Source organism: Nesoenas mayeri (genome assembly GCF_963082525.1).
Source record: "Nesoenas mayeri genome assembly, chromosome: 6".
NCBI lineage: Eukaryota > Metazoa > Chordata > Aves > Columbiformes > Columbidae > Nesoenas > Nesoenas mayeri.
Genome location: NC_137545.1, coordinates 9,731,675 through 9,751,905, shown reverse-complemented (window position 1 = coordinate 9,751,905; position 20,231 = coordinate 9,731,675). Strand labels below are relative to the sequence as shown.

The 20,231-nt window shown below is 47.6% G+C and overlaps 1 protein-coding gene across 1 annotated transcript; it reads left to right on the top strand.

Annotated features, from left to right (window-relative positions):
• Positions 1-826: 826 nt before the first annotated feature.
• SH3BP4 (SH3 domain binding protein 4) lies at positions 827-14,227 on the top strand (the record flags this gene model as incomplete). The annotated part of the gene is made up of 4 exons (XM_080346798.1): positions 827-944; positions 3,452-5,814; positions 13,588-13,776; positions 14,003-14,227. 4 exons carry the CDS (start codon positions 827-829, stop codon positions 14,225-14,227), a joined length of 2,895 nt encoding a protein of 964 aa, XP_080202924.1.
• Positions 14,228-20,231: the final 6,004 nt, after the last annotated feature.

The window sequence follows — 20,231 nt, the reverse complement described above, 5'->3', positions numbered from 1 at the left end:
AAAAAAAAAAGGAAAAAACAGTTTTATTTTTCCTTTTGGAAACTGTTATCATTCTGTACTAGCTCCATGCAGCAGTTTGAGTGAAGCCAGATAGTGCAAGAAGAGATGTTTCTCTGTCCAGTCCCCACCTGGTTGGCAGGATGAGGGGAGGGATGCAGGGAGCAAGTGGGAAGAGCCAGTTCCCGTCCTGGGAGATCCCAGTGCTGTGGTGGAAGAGAGCGATGACCCAGTTGAACGTGCAAAAAGCCTGTTCCCATGGGTCCTCCATGCTCACTAACCAGTGCCCCAGGCTCCTGCAGCATCTGAGCGCTTGATGGTTTTATAAATATTGTATTACAGCAATGTGCAAATGCCGTGAAAGCTATTAAGAAACGGGGAGAAGGACCAATTTATGAGCCCAGGAGCAACATATGCCCAAATAACTTAAAGACAAGAGAGGTGCTTTGTACCGGGTAGTGGCCAGCAGTAGCATCGTGTGACACCCTGGTGTCCTTGTTTGCCAAAGCCTTTGGTGATTTGTAGGCAGTGCTGTGCTTGTTAGGCACACTCAGGTTGTCTTTCTTGATGTTCTTAGTAAGGACATGAGGATGTTCTCCTGTATCAGCACCACAAGGCCGGCGTGCGCCTGGGGAGAGCATCACTGGTGTGTGGGTGGCGTGGTGGGACATGCTGAAAAAAATCAGCCTTTGCTAACGTTCTGGGGTTTGTTTCTCTCTCCCAGGCTGGTTCCCCAAGGTGACAGCAGGGTCCCCGTAGCCAGCTTCGCTCACGAAGAGGCCATGGCTGCCTAGCGTTCCCCGGGAGCACGGGGGTTGGCGGGACGGAGATGGCGGCGCAGAGGATCCGGGCGGCCAACTCGGGTGGCCTGCCGCGGTGCAAGTCGGAGGGGACGCTCATCGACCTCAGCGAGGGCTTCGCTGAGACCAGCCTCTGCGATGTCAAAGGTGCGGAGGGATGGGTGGGGACAATGCCCTCTCCTCAGTTCGGGTGCATCCTCTCACCTGTGGGCTCCAGGAGGGAGTTGGTTACTAATTAACAGACAGCGGCTGATGAAGAAGAGCAGCAAATGCCGATGAGTGCATCCATAGATGCAAGGACCCGGCACCAAGAGATGCAGCAGACAAGAGAGGTGACAGCAATGAGGTGGTTGCAAGGGTGTGTTTTCAGCTTCCCGGGAGCTGGGAGGTTGCATGTTGCTTGAATAATCCCTTTTCTTACTTTTATTGCTTTTTCTTCAGCTTTATTTACTTTAACCAGCATAAAAACTGTTCAGGTGAGAGGGGAATTACTGTTCCCCTGGCACAAACAGATCCCAAGAAATAACTCCAGGTGGAAGTTAGCATGCGCCGAGAGCCTTTAAAAATAAACATGCACAAAAGTGATTGCTTTTGCAGGCATAGCAAGAGGAGACCTGAACATCAAACACTCTTGCTGCAAATTAGATTGTTTTTAAGAGCAAAAATAGGAATTGCTTGTATTCTCCAGGGGTTTGCGGGTTTCAGCACATCTGTTAACCCTCCCACTGCTCTGGCTGCATGCACAGCTGGGGGGACACAGGGACAGCTGCTTGCCTGTCTGATCCGAAGGCACAGGGAGACCAAAAAAGCCCCATTCCACAGATGTATCTGGCTGCAGTGCTGGGTTAACAGTGGCTTCCTACCAGGGTGGCAGAATAGTTTCAATACAGTGTTTATATATAGATTTACACTGAATAAATGTCCTCACGACTTTGCCTACCTGCTGGCAGAGGAAGTGGATCAAAGATGAGTTGTTCAGGATGTGTGCAAACTCTTTTCTTCTTAGTAATTTGATCCCTAGCATATATTTAAAGACTTTTCTCTGCTCCTCTGTGTCTTCCCTTGCCTTGTAGTTTCTGTGTCCAAGAAGTGCTGCCAGCCTGCAGCTAGTCACCGCAGGGATGTACAGTCTGATCTGCTGTCCCTTCATCTCAAGGATCTTAGGGGCTGCTTGTGCTTCTTAAATCCCCTTTTTCCCTCCAGAGAGCTCTCAAGCCTATTGAAGCAGGTGCTGTCCCAGTTCTCTTGCAGCTCAACATTGGTGAAAATCCAGCTCTCCTTGTTTTCTTAGGTCTGTCTAGGGAGAACACACATTTGAACGTTGATGCAACATCATCCACATCTTGTTTCTAGTGCTTTTTACAGAAATATGTCCTAAAAGTGAGAGTAAAACCAACAGATACAATGACATTGTAGGCTTGACCCAGCTGTTCTGCTTGTAATTGGGATGCCCTGGCAAAAGGACTTTGTGCTGGTGATGCAATTCCAATTTCTGTTAATTGATTTTATTACTAATTGCTGATTTTTAGGTATCACTGGCACTGTTGAAAGGGACATTGGAGATGCTGTGAGGACCACGAAAGCACTGGAAGAGGGCAATGCTGTGCTGCTTTCTGAGAGCTCAAACTACACAACCTTCTTTAGAAATTGAGTTATTTTTCGTTAAGGAACTTTGAATACAGGTGCTATGTAAAAGGAGTGAGATGCTGGGGTTTTTTGGGTGATGTGAAAAAGTAGGAGTATGGCATGCACTTATGTTTTTTACACTGTGACCTGTTTCCCATGTGCAGGAGAGAGGTTATGGCAGAGTGAGGGCACTTTTAGCCTGTGCTGAAAGTTATCTTTTGTTTACATTACCTTGGCTTATCACGTAATCTCTTTGAAGAGGAGGTATTCACCAGTAGTAGCACAGATAACTGTTTGTATGGAAAGTGCAGTGGCAATGCTAAAGAGCTGGTGACAAAAGAGCTTGAGATAACTTGCTGAGCAAATTGGTAGGATAATGGCTCTTCCCATGTAGCAATTAAGAGCCCCCCTAATTAACTTCTCTTATTTTAAATGTGATATATACAGAGGTGACTGCCATTCTAACATGTGCACATAGGATCTTAGATCCCAACACGCCAGGTAGAAAGGAGAGCTGATAAGGAGGGAGTCTGATTCTGTCCAAACTTCCTGGAATATTATCTCCTTGTACATGATTCACTGGGGAGCTGAGGGAGGCTGTGGGTGCAGGTGTCTGGTACAGCAGCAGCTGCGTGGGACCCTGCAGCGAGCGAGAGGTTTGTTGCCAAGACAGTTGGCTGCACTGGGAGGGGAACTGCCTTCCCTCCCTTGCTCCCATGTCGGGGTAACAAGTTGCTGCTGTTCCTGTCTCAGCTTCCACTGCTCTTCCCAGCTGAATCAATGTCTGTCCCTTTAGATCCTGAACCCTTTGGAGAAGAGGAACATGAATGTATCAGAAACAGTGAAGGGAAAAAAATTGTTTAAGAATTTTAGTGGGGAAAAAAAATTACCTGCAGGTTTGAGAAGCTGTAAAACCGCCTTACTTCACTGCTTAGAGTAACGTGGATTGCTGACCTGAAATAACTGTTTGCAAGTAATTTGACTCTCATGGATTGCTTACAGTGCTGTTTTTCTTCTTGGTTTTGTAGTGCCTTCTCCTAGTGCCTTGCTGGTTGACAATCCCATGTCCTTTGGAAATGCCAAGGAAGTAATAGCAATCAAAGATTACTGTCCAACTAATTTCACCACTTTGAAGTTCTCCAAGGGGGATCACCTTTATGTCTTAGACACATCGGGAGGTGAGTGGTGGTACGCTCACAACACTATGGAAATGGGTTACATCCCTTCCTCCTATGTCCAGCCTGTAAACTACCGCAACTCTTCCTTAACGGACAGTGGTATGATAGACAATCTACTGGAGAGCCCTGATGAGGGGGTCAAGGAGTTAGACCTGCTTGGGGAATGGACTGATGTGAAAAGAAACTCTGTAAAAACCTACAATAACAACCCATTCTTGAATGGAGTCCAGACAAACCCATTTCTGAATGGGAGTTTGCAAACAGTGCCCAGCTCGGACAAAGAGTCCAACTCCAACATTGCTGTTGACTTGCTGCTCTTTGACACGGGGGCTCCTACTTCAGCTGCTTCCAGTTCGGCTGCTAATAGCAGCCTGGGTAACATTTTTGATGAGTTTCCATCCACGAACAGGCTGGATTTGGAACAGCCTGTGAAAAGGGACAATCCCTTCTTCAGAAGTAAACGCTCCTACAGTTTGTCTGAACTGTCTGTTCTTCAAGCCAAGTCAGATGCTCCAGCATCGTCGGGCTTCTTCAGTGGTCTGAAGTCTCCCACCCCTGAGCAGTTCCAGAGCCGGGAAGATTTTAGGACAGCGTGGCTGAACCACAGGAAGCTGGCTCGGTCTTGCCATGACTTGGATTTGCTTGGTCAAAATCCTGGCTGGGGTCAGACGCAACCAGTGGAGACCAACATTGTCTGCAAACTGGATAGCTCTGGTGGAGCTGTTCAGCTTCCAGACACCAACATCAGCATCCGTGTACCAGAGGGCCACGTGTGCCCTGGGGAGACGCAGCAGATCTCCATGAAGGCAATGCTGGATCCACCACTGGAGCTGAACAGCGACAAGTGCAGCACCATCAGCCCGGTCCTGCAGATCAAACTCAGCAATATGGAGGTGAAAACCTTCATCCTTCTGGAGATGAAGGTGTCAGCAGAGGTCAAGAATGATATCATGAGCAAGAGTCTGGTAGGACTACAGTGCCTGCGGAGTGACATGAAAGAGGGGCCATACACACCAATGCAGCTGAGCTATTCCTATGGGGACACGATCCAGGTGCAGCTGGAGAACCTGGAGCCTTGCATGTACATTGCGGCTGTAGCCCAGGGGCAGAACATCCTATACCCTTACACTGTTTGGGATTACATCAGCAAGAAAATCACAGTTGGTGTGTACGGCCCAAAACACATTCATCCTTCCTTTAAAACCGTTGTGGCTCTATTTGGGCATGAATGTGCACCCAAGACTCTCATGGTGAACGAGGTCACAAGACAGTCACACAGCCCAGCTCCTGTTGCCCTCCAGCTCTGGGGTAAGCATCAATTTACTCTGTCTCGGCCTCAGGATCTCAAGCTCTGCATGTTCTCCAACATGACCAACTATGAGGTGAAAGCAAGTGAGCAATCCAAAATTGTGCGAGGCTTCCAGATAAAGCTGGGCAAGGTCAGCCGCCTTATCTTCCCCATTGCATCCCATGACCCCAATGAGCTCTCAGACTTCACGCTTAGGATACAGGTCAAGGATGACCAGGATGCCATTTTGACCCAATTTTGTGTCCAGACACCACAGCCTCCTCCAAAAAGTGCCATCAAACCGACAGGGCAGAGGCGGTTTCTCAAGAAGAACGAGGTCGGAAAGATCATCCTTTCACCTCTGGCTGCTACTGCTAAGTATCCAGTTTTTCAGGACCGGCCAGTGTTGAGCTTGAAGTATGGCAAGCTACTGAAGACAGTGGTGCGGCAAAGCAAGAACCACTATTTACTGGAGTACAAGAAAGGAGATGTCGTAGCCCTCCTCAGTGAGGAGAAGATCAGGTTGAAAGGGCAGCTGTGGACCAAGGAATGGTACATTGGCTACTACCAGGGTAAAATAGGCCTTGTGCACACCAAAAATGTGCTGGTGGTTGGGAAGGTCAAGCCCAGCTACTTCTCTGGGCCAGATCTCACCACCAGCTTGTTGCTTGAGCAGATCCTGAGGCCCTGTAAGTTCCTGACCTACATCTATGCCTCTGTGAGGACTCTGCTCATGGAGAACCTCAGCAGCTGGCGGTCCTTTGCTGATGCACTGGGGTACGTGAATTTGCCGCTCACGTTTTTCTGCCGAGCAGAGTTAGACAGTGAACCGGAGCGAGTTGCCTCTGTTTTGGAGAAGCTGAAGGAAGACTGCAACAACACTGAGAACAAGGAGAGGAAATCCTTCCAGAAGGAGCTGATGATGGTGAGTCTGGGGTCTGATGAGGACGTATTAACTCCCTGCTGTGCAGGGTGATTAGGGTGAATGGGAGGTGGAAGTTCACTAATTCAGTCTGTAGAAAATGAAGTGCATGTCTAAGGTTTACTGCAGGCTGCTTCTCACAGCCAGGTGGAAGTTCAACCCTGCAGTTGTATGTGCTGGTGGGTTCCTGTTTTAATGAGACCATGGCTGTAAATGAGGGATGGGGTGGGTGAAATACGATAGGTAGGTATGTGCTTTGTGAAGGCAGCCAACAGGAAGCCCCTATTTGAAGCCCCTCAAGATCAAGCATGATTGTTGGTCCAGTGTTTCATAGCACTCAACTGGTTCTTGCTGCTGAGTATTTAAGTTTCAACCTTCAATGATGCACACATCAAGGAGTTACCAGAGAGCTACTGGTCTCCTCAACCTCGGTGTCAAAGTGTGCATCACTACGGAAATACTGATGGAAAACTGAAAAGAGGGCAAGAAACACAAAAGCTTTTCATGTGTGGAGCAGGATGGGTGAGCCACCTCTCAGGTTGTATACTTCTGCATTAGTAGATGTGTCAAAGCATGCCAGAGAAGGGTTTTTACAGCTGCTGAGAAGGATGCTGCACCTTTACCTTCATGAAACAACCTCAAATTCCTCTATAATAATGTTCTGTCTGCCCCATCTCTGAGTGGCAGCTAAGCTAAGGGTAACTCTGAACTGGGATGCTTTGTGTCCAACTGTAGGTTGTGTTTGCAAATGGAAATGCATGACTTCTGTCCTGAAAGTTGTTTGGGGAAGTGCTGCCTGCAAGTATTTCTAGGATGCTTTCAAGAGGTCTCTTACAAGAAGTCATCTTCATGATCATTTCTATCATTTTGTAGGGAGTGAGCCAAAGAAAATAGAGGATGAAATGTCTGGAAGAGATTTGCAGATCTCGCCTCTTAACAGGCTCTCCTGCAGAAGCAGGATAACCGAGTTACAATATGAATCATGTTGTTTAAAATGCCAGTTGAATTAAGGAATAGCTTTGCTTGGTGATGATGGGTGCAGGCAGCAGCATACAAATGAAATTACAAGTGGGCAGCCTGGGTAAAGAGAGCTGGAGCCAAATGAAGTATTTAACTTCCCATAATCCCTTTGATTAGAAGGGGGAAATGTGAGGATCAGGTGTAAGGTGTTCTGAAAAGCATGGAGCCCTTTGTTACTCAGGAAAATACTGTCCAGTGAGTTCCCAGTGCCTGGGTACTACTTTGTGGCCCATGGGGCAATGTTTTAGCTTTGACTTTCAGGTGCCAGGTCACACCACCAACACTGCTTCTGTTGAGGGATTCTTCTGGCCATCATAGGCAGTTGTCTCTTTTCTTTCTGGGGCCACCCAAGAAGGGAAAATACCCACTGTGGTTGCCAAGGTTGGTGTCTGGCCCCATGGTTCCCCCAAGGGAGGGTTTGCTTCCTTAATCATTAACCTCAGTGAAGGATGGGGTGAAATGTGTGCTCCTCTTGCTGGATGCTTCCAAAGGCTTGGGTGCTGTTTGCCTTATCACTTTGCAAACCTGTAGGCGTTTCTTTTATCTATTCCCTTTGTCTCCAGGGGTCCCAGACAGTCTGTAGGTCATGGAAAAACTATGCCAGACCCCAGTGGGGAGAAGGGAAAGATAAGGCTCTTTTGGATACTCAGAGAGCAGCTAACTCAAGGGGAGGGCCATAAGCTGCAGGAAAACATCCTGCTTCTCAACAGACACCTGGAGTGCAGAGTCCCAGAGCAGGTTTTATTTTCCTTGTTTGAATGGAGGCTAATCCTGAGCATTGGCTCTGTTTCCTATTCTTTGTGAGTCTGAGCCTGTTGATAAAGGATGAGCTCCCTTCCTGGTAGAAGGTGATGCTTCATCTAAACCCCTTGCTGCTGTCAAATCCTCCTTAGTTTATGGAGAAATTAGATTGAGCCTGGTTTTTGTTTCATTTTTTTTAAAAAAAGCAGATGTTTCAGGGGACAACAATGTAGCAGTAATGTATTTTGTTGTATTTAAATCTGATTTCATTTGTAACAAACTCACTTTCTGACATCTGCTGGCAAGAAGAACCGGTTGGATTAAGCTCTCATCTGGCCAGTTCATCTCAAAGTTGGTCATCTCCTCTTAAAGGGACTGTGAAGGGAGAAGTAGTAAGTAGGCTTATCTGACTTCAGTGTTGAGTACACAAAATTGCGGTGACCAAGCCATGCACCAGCAGCCAAGCATGGACAGGCCTGGTTTTGATGACTAGTTGATAAGTAATCTGCACTTAATTATCATTTTTTTTCTAATCTAGCACCAGCAGTGGTATGTGAAGGTAACTGGGGGAATGTTGCTCAGAAGTTAGTCATCACATCTGAAAGAGAAACTTTCCACTTCCTCCTTTCTGCTGTGGAAAGCAGGCAGCACACGGATGAGCTTCCTAAAAAAAAATGGGCAGGGATGCAAGAAGAGCTGGTTGCAGCTGGGCCACCGGTACCTGGCCATGCAGCGACTGCACTAGCTGGTCCTTGGGAGCTGGCGTTGGACATGTCACGAGACACAGCATTTCTCTTTCTCTGAATTTTTCAATATGGTGTTTTTATAGAGCTTTGCATTTATCATCCTTTCAAACAGATACTGCTGTTGGGAAAAACATGAGTCTACTGGGAATGCCATTGGGCACGTCAGCATAGAGCTGTGGAAACTGAGCTTTTTCTTCTCCTGGCTACTTCTAAAGATCACACAGCAGATGATGTTGATTTTTTTTTTTTTCCTCTGTTTTCTATTGTGTTTTCTCACTGCAGGCATCTGCATGCTGCCTTTCTTCTACCAAAACATGCTGCTTGTCCCTGGTCAGTATGCAGGCCTGACCTGACCCTTCTGAGGGAACTGCTGCCTTGCTACAGCCAAGGTTAAATGCAGAAAACACTTACTGCCCTGGTTGGTTAAAGCCTCAAACCATTTAGGGACATGGTTTAGTGCTAGAGTTAGGTTGTGGTTGGACTCGGTGATCCTGAGGGTCTCTTCCAATTGAAATTATTTGATGTTCTATGATGTGATGCCTGTTCCCTTTAGATAGCTTGTTTAGACCAGAGTTTCTTATTTTCCAGAGCACTGGAATGGGCTGCCCAGAGAGGTCATGGAGTCTCCTTCTCTGGAGATATTCAAGACTTACCTGGACACATTCCTGTGTGATCTGTTCTAGGTGAACTTGCTTTAGGAGGTAGGTTGGACTAGATGATCTCCAGAGGTCCCTTCTAACCCCAACCATTCTGTGATTCTGGAGCATGTCAGCCCAAGGCTGCTCACACCGGGCTTCTCTTGTTCCTCCATCCCAAAGCAATCTTCTGGCTAATGGTAGTCCCTGTGCTGAATTTGGGTCCAGAGGGAAAGCTCAACTCCTGCCTTCATGGGAACAAAGTCCCACCACTCATACAGATCTTGGACATTGTTCCCCTAAGGAACTACGCTGTACCATGCTGAAGCTGGGGATGTTTTCTGTAGGGCATGGCTTGTCCTTGCATAGCCAAGCTGCCTGCAGCACAGAAGGAAGAGAAGTTGCTTGCAGGCTTCCAGCAAGGTCTTTTCATGTTCAGCATTTGTGAGTTGTGCCCTGCACCCCTATCAATTAGTAGAAAGCTGCAGAAATGCCATCGATGCCTTTCAGCTGTTTTGTTGTCAGGCTCCTTGCTCCATGGACAGTATAAGACAACCTGCTTTTATATTCTGGGGATGGCAGGAAATCTTTGCTGGCTTCCCGTCCCCAGTGCAGCAGTTGCAAACCCTGTGACCCTGTGTCTTGCTCACATGTGGTTCTACTCCTGAAAAAAAAAAAAAGCAGCTGCTTGCAATTGCATTGAACGTACCTTGTCCAAGCTACCTGGGAGTATGGCTGATGGCATTTGGTGTCATTTCAGAAGTAATGCCTAAAGTACCCTGAGACCCAGCCAGGCACCATATTCAGGGAAATTTGCGTACACAGACCCTGTGCCTGACTGTGTTAGGTAAAAAACAAAATAAAAACCGGCAAAAACAAACAAACAAAAAAACCCCCTAGTATTTAAGATCATGAGTGTGTAATGTGATATTTTAAGTGTGGGTGATTGGTGATTTTGGGGGTGCTGCCAGCCAAAAGGAGCAAGTGAAAGAGGTGTTTCATCCCTAAAGCAAGTGTTATTTTGGGGAATGCTTGTACAGAGCCAACTCATTTGGGCCAAAAACCTCACCTGTAGCCTGGAGAGGGCAACAGGGACAGGAGCCTGTGCATGAGCATCCTCTGACCCTGCAGGTCTCACTAGCCCTTTGAGGACACAGGCCTTTCTCCCTGTGTTTTTGGAGGTCCCAGGAGGGAGCTGTGACACAGTGCTGCCCCAGGCACATCATCTGCCTGTCACACTTGGGTCACGTCCCTGCCCTGGCACACATCCCTGCAGCAGTTAATGGGACACAGAGTATTGCTGCTTATGGTAACTGCGTCTCTGCTTCCCCCACAGACATTTTTGGAGGGTGACTAATGCATCATAACACTTGGACCTCCTGAGGTGCTTTCCAATTTAAATGCTATTAAAAAAAATAATCATTAATTTAAAAAGTCAGTTTCCATAACAGCTTCCCTCTGGGCCTTGCATGGTGGGTGCAGGTGAACTTGGTGATGCTCTTCACTCCTGGGACAAAGGAGAAAGGTCTTTACTCCTTTAGTTTGACTGAGGATGGGGGAACAAATGAGACCCACCTCCAGCTCAGACAGCTTCTCTAGATTGCGGGGGTCAGGGCCGTGCATTTGTGCATGGAAGAGCAAGCAGGGCTGGAGGCTTGTGAGGTCAGACCTTGAAGGTTGTGGTGATAGTCATGGGTGGCCATGCATCTGCAGGTGGTCTTTGGGGGTTGCCTTTTCCTTCTGGCTTGGCTTGCTTTCTTCTAGATGCTGGTTTCTGTCTTTAGAGGACAGGAAATGGGATTCTGTGTTTCAGAGCCGAGATGTAAATTCAGCCTCCCCTGGATGCCTTTTAAGTAGAGGCGCTTCTGCGTGGCTTTGAACTGGGATTTGAATATCAAACCATCTCCTTTGCTCGCTTGTCTGGTGGAGCTGCATCAAAGCCAACCTGAGGTTAATAAATGCTTTGGAGGGTGCTGGTCAGGTGCAACCCAGGTCACCCCCTGCAGGGAGCACGGCTGGGTACCAAGGGATGTACCCAGCTACCCAGAGAGGTTTGTCCAGGGCGAGGGAGGAGGGTGGAAAGAAATTGCAATGTAATCCTGAAAGCGTCTGCTGGAGGATTAAGTCTGTGAGTCCTGCTAATCCTGGCCAAGCAGTCAGGGCTTTCAGGAGAGTCCAGTGTCTGCCCGTGTTTCATGTATTTCTGTGACAAGAGAGCAAGTTATGCTCAGGCCAGGGAAAAAAGAAGCATTATGCTTATCACTAATATTGCCACTTTGGCTCTGACTTTAGTGACTGTGTCTTTCTTGCACCCCATCCCCACCTGTCTTTGGTGCTGACCCATCTCTCATCATCTCTGCCTGCTCTCCTGCATTTTCCCCAGCTCCTTATTTGTTTGTTGAGCTCCCTAGGTCAAATGAGGAGGGGCAGAGCACAGGAAGTAGGTGGTTCTGTGGCCATCAGTAGGTTTCAGAGTTAATGTGCTGCACTGCAGGGAGCAATCTCTTCCAAAGCTGTTGCTTTGAGTGATTATGCAATTCTCGACTATGTGGCCTCCCAGCTGCTTGACTTGATGCAGTTTCTTGTTTACATTGAGTGCAGAAGGAACAGGAGAATCCGTCTCCTGCAGCTCTATCCTTCTTAACCCCTGCAGCACACTTGGCTCCAGGTGGCCTCCTCTGCTGCCTCAGGCTGCTCGGCCTCCAGCAAGAGATTAAAGTGGCTCATTTACCCTGCTTTGCTAAATACCAGCTTGTTTTGGGGTTTGCACACAGGTGATCCAAGCTGCCTGGAAAGGCAGGTTTGAGGGTGCTGAATCTGCCCTTCCTTAGGACCATCTGAATCCTCTGCCTGCAGAAGAGAGGGTGATGAGTCTAGGGGCTGGGCAGCAAGGTAGCGTTGTCTGGATAGGAAGCAATAATGGCACAGGTGTGAGATCTAAATGCTTCTTAATGCCCTTTGAAAAAAAAGAATTAATTCTCTTTTAAATGTATTCTCCTTTCTTGCTTAACAAGAGGGTTTATTATTTCTCTTGCTCATACAGGAAACCAGTGTAAGCACTTTGGAGGAGCAAACAGCCTCGTCTGCAGCTGTCATTAGATTCAAGCCCAGCTTTAAGCTGGAAACAGATAAGGGAAAATCAACATACGTTTGCTTTGCAAATTGGTGGAGTGGTTTCAGATGTTCCCATCTTCCCCCAACTGTCCCTGTGAAACTGTCTATGCAAGGATTTAACCCTTCTTCTGCTCCAGAGCCAAAGCAGCTAGGGTTTGCTCAGACCCTCTATGGCAGGAGAAGATGTCAGGACCCATGCTGGCAGAAAATGGGCAGATTCTGGTTGCATGTGGACCACCACATCCACAGTTTCTGTAGTAGCTAGCCCCATGCTGTTGTGAAGGTATGGGTGATGTTCCTCATGGGGACACACAGGCCAATGTGGCTCCTTAGGTGCTTGCTGGTGCTCAGCATCCCTTGGGGGTCTGTCTCCTGCATCCCTGAGGTTTATTGAGGGGGAACCCTGTGTTGAAATGCTGAATCCTTGGTGTTTGCCCATCCTGGAGCCACCATCCTTAGTCTGCTAGTGCCAGAGCTCCAGATCTGGCTGTAGGAAAACAAGAGCATATTCAGCATAATTGAGGGTCTGTTTACTTGCTTTCCATGTTTAAAAACCAAACTACCGTTCTGTAGCCACTTAAGATTTGAAGTGGGATTTGCCCAAGGACTGGAGTTGTTGTTGAGGCTCTTGCAGAAGATGGGGAGCCCTGGATGTTGATTCTGTGGGTCAGATCCTGTCCTCCGATAACTGCCACTTAAACTCTTCCTTGTCATGGATTTGCTGCTGTTGCAGCTTGTTTTCCATCTTGAGCAGATGTAAATGTGATTTGGTACCTAAAGATAGGAGCTAACACTGCTCTGTCACTTCTTTTTCTTGGTTAAGTTATCACTAGTTTGGAAACTGTGACTGCTGCAGTGGCTCTTCTCTGCTTCTTCAAAACCATTTGCAGAGAATCTCAGCATTTAGGTCAGTAAACGATGCAGAAGGTGATGGTTTCTGAACTGGCACAGGAAGGCAGGGGGGTGATGAGAGGAGCAAGAACATCCTAAGCCAAGCAATGGTCCTGTAGTGCTGCCAACTGGCCTTTTGCCTGGGTCTTGTCCCACCCCATCTCCTCCCAAGGCTGATGTCCAGGTCTTGTCCCAAAATGTTCTGGCTGGTCTGTACCCACCCATTCATGCTGAAGGATGGTGCTTCTGCAGGCTCAGGGAGGCAAGCTGCATGGGTTGTGCTGGATTAGTTACTTTGATTAGAGGCATCTGTTTTTCCCAGCCTCTGGGATGCTTTAAACTGCTTATGACGGTGCCTGAACATCTTGAGGGGTTGCCTGGAAAATGAGGCTGCGGTGGCCAGCCCAGGCTGCAAGCCTCATTGGACAGGGGTAGGGCACTTCATTCAATTAATGAGATTACTTTGCTGCCAAGCCTGGTGGCCTAATTTCACCAGCGGTCACTAGAAAGGAGGTGGGAGGATTTTTGGGGTAGCTTCTCAAGGGACTTCCCTGACATGGTCCTCTGGGTCACCTGCTATCTACTACCTGCTTTGACTCTATTGTTTGATTTTCACCGCCGTCCTTCAGGCTCTGCTAAAAATGGACTGCCAAGGTCTGGTCGTCCGGCTCATCCAGGACTTTGTGCTGCTGACCACGGCCGTGGAGGTGGCCCAGCGCTGGAGGGAACTTGCTGAGAAGCTCACCAAGGTCTCCAAGCAGCAGATGGATGCTTACGAGGCCCCGCACCGGGACAAGACAGGGGTGGTGGATAGCGAGGTGAGAGTGGATGAGTCTTAGTCTCCATGGGTCTCCTTGGGTTGCGGATACCTCCAAAGCATGTTCTTCTGGAGCTGCTTTGGAGGATAAAACTGAGTTGGGTGTATTAGGGAAATTTGGGGGTGATTTTCCTTAGGATTGTGCTTATTCTGGGATGGGTGATGGCTTGCTTGCCAGCTATCCAACCTATCTGAGCTCTGATTGCTCCTCTGCCCCATCTCCGCAGGCCATGTGGAAGCCAGCGTATGATTTCCTTCTCACCTGGAGCAGCCAGATGGGTGACAGCTACCGTGATGTTATCCAGGAGCTGCACACGGGGCTGGACAAGATGAAGAACCCCATCACCAAACGCTGGAAGCATCTTACGGGCACCCTGATCCTTGTCAACTCCTTGGACATACTGCGGGCAGCTGCCTTCAGCCCGCAAGACCATGAGGATTTTGCCATCTAGCTCCTGCGGTGATGTTTTTGTCCACATCCTCTTTGCTGGGGTTTTTCCTGTGCTTTTTTCCCCACTTTTTTAAGCAGTTGACTTTAAAAAGAAGTGGAGGTTTCCTTCCTCGGGTTTTAAGAGGCCAAAGTTTGCAAGGTCTCCACCGGGACTGGAAATCAGCAGGAGACGTCCCTCCTTGATGGGAAGGCATCCAGAGGGGGTGGCTTTTCTTATGGCATTGATACCAGTTAAACTATTTCTTACTAAAAAAACTTCAAAGGGGGCAAGAGAGGTGGGGAGGGATCACAAAAAGAGATCACGTTTTTTAGGCATTTACAAATAAAAGTCTAATTTTTGTAATGAGCAGTAAAGATTGTAACCACTTTAGGGGGAAACTGTGGCTGGTTTTTTACGTTATAGAAACCACTTTTAAATTATTGTTTTTGAGACAACCATGAGTCATGTAAATAGGTATTTTAAGAGGAAGCACAGTAAATGCCCTTCCCCACCCCACGGTTAGGCTTTGTCTAACTCCCAGATGTGACCGTAAAGCACAGTATGAACTTGGGATTTGGGATGTCTGCAGCCCAATGAGCATCTTACACCAAAAGAGAGCTGCTGCTTTGCTTTTGTTTTTGTTTTTACACACCCTGTTGTTTGATTTTTGTCTTATTTTCGCATATCTCCAAACATGGATTTTCTCATTTGCCGACAAGAAGATGGTTGTTGCCTCTTGTCAGATGCATGGGTACTGTTTTAACCAGGGGAAGCAGCCACAACCCCTTGCGCTTCATCCTGCCCAGGTGCTGCGGGACATCTCTGGAAGAAACTGGAGGTTTGAGGTTCAGCAGAGACCTCGGGAGATGGAGGATGGTCAGAGTGGTTCACCGTGCCATGGCAGCAAACTCTCCAGATGCTCCTGCTCTGGGGAAGAGGTCAGAAAAAGGAAGGGAACTATTTCAATCCACATCTCTATTTACACACATTTGAGATCTGAGTTCATTAGAGGTGCTCTAGATGCACTACATGACTTAACACTCATTGCTGTTGATATCAGAGGGCTTTGAGTGGGGCTCTTCAAGACTCCTGAAGTCCAGTTTAACTTGTAAATAGTCTTTGCTATAAACCTGGTGCCATCAAGCTAAATATTTGCAGCACCAAGTGCCCATATTTTTCCCCGTCTGTTTTATAGTTGAGTCTTTTGAATGACTCCTCCTCCTCCTCCTCCTCCTTCCCAGCTTTCAAATATTTTACGTGGGAGGGAAATATTTTTGCACAGAAGGATTGTTTTAAGTGCAAAGTCTCTTTATAGTGAAATGCTGCTACCACAGAAAGGTTAGTTGTTACAGGATTTTCTTTCAGGTTAATTAAAAAAAAAAGATAATGGGGAAGGTATCTGACAGATAGTGCTGGTACAGCAGCCTCGAAAGGGAACGATCTTCTTTCATCTTCCCAAAATCATGTTCCCAGAGCCGCTCTTGCTGGATCCCACAAGAAGTAAATAGCACCTTAATTTCTCCTCAGGGGCTTTAAGGAGTTTCCTATGCAACTTGATGTAGCACAGAGAGAGGGTCCCTCAGCAACCGAGCCCACTACATGTCCCCTTTCTCTTTCCTGAAGGTGCCCTAAGAACACATTTTTTCATGCACGAGCAAAAAATCTCGTTTGCTATAAGGAATCCTCCTGCCAGGGCATGCATGCAGGCAGAGGGACAGCTTTCTCCCAGCCGTTTATCCAAATCTTGGCTTTTGCCATTCTCCAGAGTGGAATGTGCTGTAGGAGGGGCCGGTCCATGCAGGCATTGGGGCTCTGCAGAACGGCTGTGCCAGGGACCCTCGAGGGTGTCAGCAGCAGGTGAGGGCAGGAGTTTGAGCCTCCTGTGTTTCAGGGATGCCCCTGAATAATTTCAGTATTTTCTTTTTTCTGTTCGTTTTTTGTTTTTGTTGTTTTTTTTAAATCCCCTTTGATTTTTCTAACTACCTCAGGTACTCTGTATATCCAGCTTAACATTTCAGCAGCAGCCTAAGCCAGGCTGTGCTCAGCCCATTGACAGTGTGCACCCTCCCTGAGACTCGGGGAGCGTGGCTGGCATGTTTTGGGGCCTGTGGGGTGACTGCTGCGTTAATTTGTCCCTGTCCTCAGTCTGAAATCTGGTCCTTCCTCACATGCCAGGACTGGGTGTATGTCCTTCAGATGCCTTCTGCCCACTAAACATCAAGTCCTTCTCCAAAACTTCGGTCTGAGCTTTGCATTACCACTCTGTGCAGTGACTGGTTATTGTACTTACTGTTTAATGTTCTTTTTTTTTTTTTCTTTTTTAAAGAAAAAAATTTTCAGAAAAAAAATACTATTAAAGCTGTTACTATTCCAGTGCTCCTGAGTAGATGTCATCTACTGTTGTCTGTTCATCTCAAAGCAGCTTGGATGTGTGGGATTAATTTAGTGGGTTTTCCACCATGCCCACAGCATGTTTCTTGCAGCACATTTCTACACCTAGAGCCAGTGGTCCTCTGGGTCTGATCCCAATCTGATCTTCCTTCCCTGTTCCTTTCCATCCTGACCTTTCTGGGGGAAAGTCACTGGAAGCAATCTGGCCTCCAAAGGTGCTGCTTATGCTCAATCACAAGGTAAGAAACTTTGTGACGTGGGAAAAAATTGTGTTGCAGGATTTGTTTTGATATGGAGACATTTTTCTGGCTGTTTTCTGAATGGAGAAAAAAATCCTTGTATTTAGCCAAGGCCATGAAAGTGAAATATTCAGATATTTGGCTGAGACATGGTGTTTTGATTTTTATCCTTGGTAAACGTGTCTTGTGGTTCATTATGGGAGGGTGCATCCAGGTTGCTGAGCTGGGACTGCTGCATCTTATGGGTGGTGAGGAGGATGTGTTGTGCACAAGGATGTGCTTGGACCTTGCTTGGCACCCATTGCTCCATCTATGCCTGGGTGGGTGTCACTGGATACCCTCCTGAATGCCTCAGCTGCTCCTTCCAAGGAGGATGAGCTTGCATGAGGATGCGCATTGGTGGCAAAAGACTGCACAGGGCTGTGTACCAGTCCCTGCTGATACCAGGCCATCTGGCTCGTGGAAAGAGGCTGGAAATTTCCTTCTCAGCATAATGTGACTTGATTTCCAATGTGAACCCAAGGTCTAGCCTAGGACAAGGTGAAAAGAGCTGGAGGAGAAAAAATAATCAAGTAACCATTTTGTGGAACTTGTGAGATAAGGATTGTACTGAACATCCTTTGGCATTGTCAAAGGGAGTGAGCAAACAAGTTCATGCCAGACTCTTCCAGGGATGATGCACCAGGAGCCAGCTGTTGGTTCCATCTTTCCTCAGTCCCCTGACCTCAGCAGTCTCTTGTTCCCCAAGCAGATCTTTTTCCATTTAACCCATTTAAGTTTTCAGCCCTACATTCAGGAGGCTGTTGGCCTCCGAAGCAGGGTGATGGATGTACTGCTGGTGTGCTCCTCCGGTCCAGGTTTGCTCAGCCCTTGCAGCATCATCCCCACCCCATTCGGTGCCCAGACCTATGGCTGTCACAGGATTTAGGCTGTGGTTCAGATACCACCCAGGCTCTTGGGGTTTCAGTCAATTCATGACCCTTGGTGAGGTGCCCTGGAGAACAGGGCTGCAGCATGAGCACTGCTACAGCCCGGAGGCTTGGCCATGGCTACTGGAAAGCAGCTGTGTTGTAGCCGACATTTGTGCTATAAAATGGTCCATTTGGGGCAAAGTTGTGATTGGGAGCGGGGATGATGCAGTTTACCCACTGTTTCACTTGCTGCTACTGCTTCTCAGCCTTCTGATGTTTCCTGCAGATGCTTTCCTAGAACAGCTCACTGCTCACTTTGCACAGATACACAGACTTTGAGATGTGTGTAAGCTGAGAGTAAAAACGTGGGCGCAATGATCTTGAACCAGATGACACATGGATCTGCTGATCCAATAATGGTGCATTGTCTTGCTTCCCTGAATCCTGCAAATTTCTGTGTATCCCGTTGCCTGCCTTTTCTCTCATTTCCAATTGCTAGCAAGTGTCTGCTGGTCAGAGAAGGTCTCTTAACTCAGCTGCTCGTCCTTACTTGTTTTCTTTTCTTTGTGAAATTGGTCAGTGCCAGTAACCTGTGGCTGGGGCATTAGTTGATGTTAGAAGCTTCACAACAACGTGGCACAAAAAACAACCCTCCAGCACAGGTACCGCCAGTGAGAAAGCAAAAAGTGAGCATCTGTAAGCTGGTGTCCCACTGATGGTCTGCTGTGGCATTTTCTGAATTATTTGCATAAAAGGTTGGTTTCTGCTTGGATTATTGGTCCCATCCTGACTGCCCTGGCACTGCAGGTTTACGCCCAGGATGGGTGCGAGTGATGCCCCACCATGTGCTTCCTCATTTCTACGTGGTCAGGGCAAGAAAGGCACCAGCCGTCTGATTTGGGCAGTTCCCCGTTAGCTGCTTCACTGCTGACTGACTCCCTCCAGTTTTTCAATGTCAAGGAAAGAATTTGGCTTTTTTTCCTCAGGCCAATCAAGGGAATGACCTGCTTCAGCACAGGTCACCTTGCAAAATGCATTTGCTCCATTTTCTGCTTCAGCCATCAAAATTGAATTATTATCTTGTATCAGCACTAAATGACTGAAGGAGATCTGTCAGAAGGGATGCGGAAAGTCACCTCTGGGTTATCAGTGCCTGTACAGGAAAGCTGCTGTATCTGTGAATTTTGCATTGTCCTCACCAGCTCTTGGTGTCCAGACACCCAGCACAGTTTGCAATGAAAACTAGAGTCTATGATTAAAGACCCTGGAGGTCTCTGGGCATCTGTTTTCATCCCTAGAAATCCCTGCTGAAAATCAATTGCTTTGCTTCCTTCTCAGCTCTCAATTAAATGCTGCTTGTGGATTATCTGCTGTCAAGATGCCCCTGTTTTGCAATGAGGGCCTGGTTGTGAGTGCTAGGAGAAGAGCTGTGGCCGCTCATAGGTCTTCCTCTTGTTGGCAGGTTTCTTTTGCCACCAAAACTCCATCCTTCCAAGGACTGTCCCCTGTGTCTGCCTTTCTCTGATGGCAATATCCCCCCTGCCAGGTGAAAGCACGAGGGTTTGCCCTGTGGAAAACCGTGGTAGAAAACACCTTTAGCAAGGATCATGATGCATCACTTGGACTTCTGCCCTGAGCTTTGTCGGCATCCCAGGCACATCTGGCTCAGCAGTCCTGTTCCAGGTTTGCGTTTCCATGTCTGCTGGACTCTTATTAGCCCAAGCCAACTTAATCAGGCCTGGTCCCTTGTAAAACGTGATGACTGGCTTGGATGACCATAAATTAATGGAGATGGTGATCATGCCTGGTAATGACCCATGCACACCTCCTGACAAAAGTCCCTTTTACTGATAAAGGGCTTTGCCCAAAGCATCCCATGGGGGCTTGTGTCTTCACAACTCCATAGGCTTAATGCGTTGGTGAAATTCAGGGGCTTCAAGCAACAAATGGCACGTTTTATTTTTGTATAATGGGGAGGAAGAAAGCAGAATACAAAGGTGTGTTTTTCCCAAAGGCTGTATGCAGCAAAACGTGGCCAAAAGAGAGGTAAGCTTCGCTCATCAAGTGGTTAGTTCTGCAAGGGGTGACTATTTGATTTGGGGTAGGAAGACCCTGATGTCCTACAAGAAAAGGGAGGAGCCTCTTGGCTGGGAAGATGAATGTGTTATTTTTGTCAGTGTTTAGCAGATTTGCTCAATGTCAGGGGTGTCGCTAGTTGTGGTTTTCTCTTTCTTCCCCTGCCTATCACTGAATCCATCCCGCAGCATCCCTCATGGTATGCTGAAACCATCTCAGACCTACCCATCCAAGTAGTTTGGACCAACCTTTTGCGGCCAAAATTCAAAGGACGGCCTCACCATCTCTTCAGTAGCCTCTTGAAGATAACGAACCTTGGGTTTCTGCCCTGATTTGATTACCTCCTACTGAACGTTAATTAAAGCTTCCAGCAGATGCTTTGTGAAGTCTCTTCCAGCACAAAGTGAG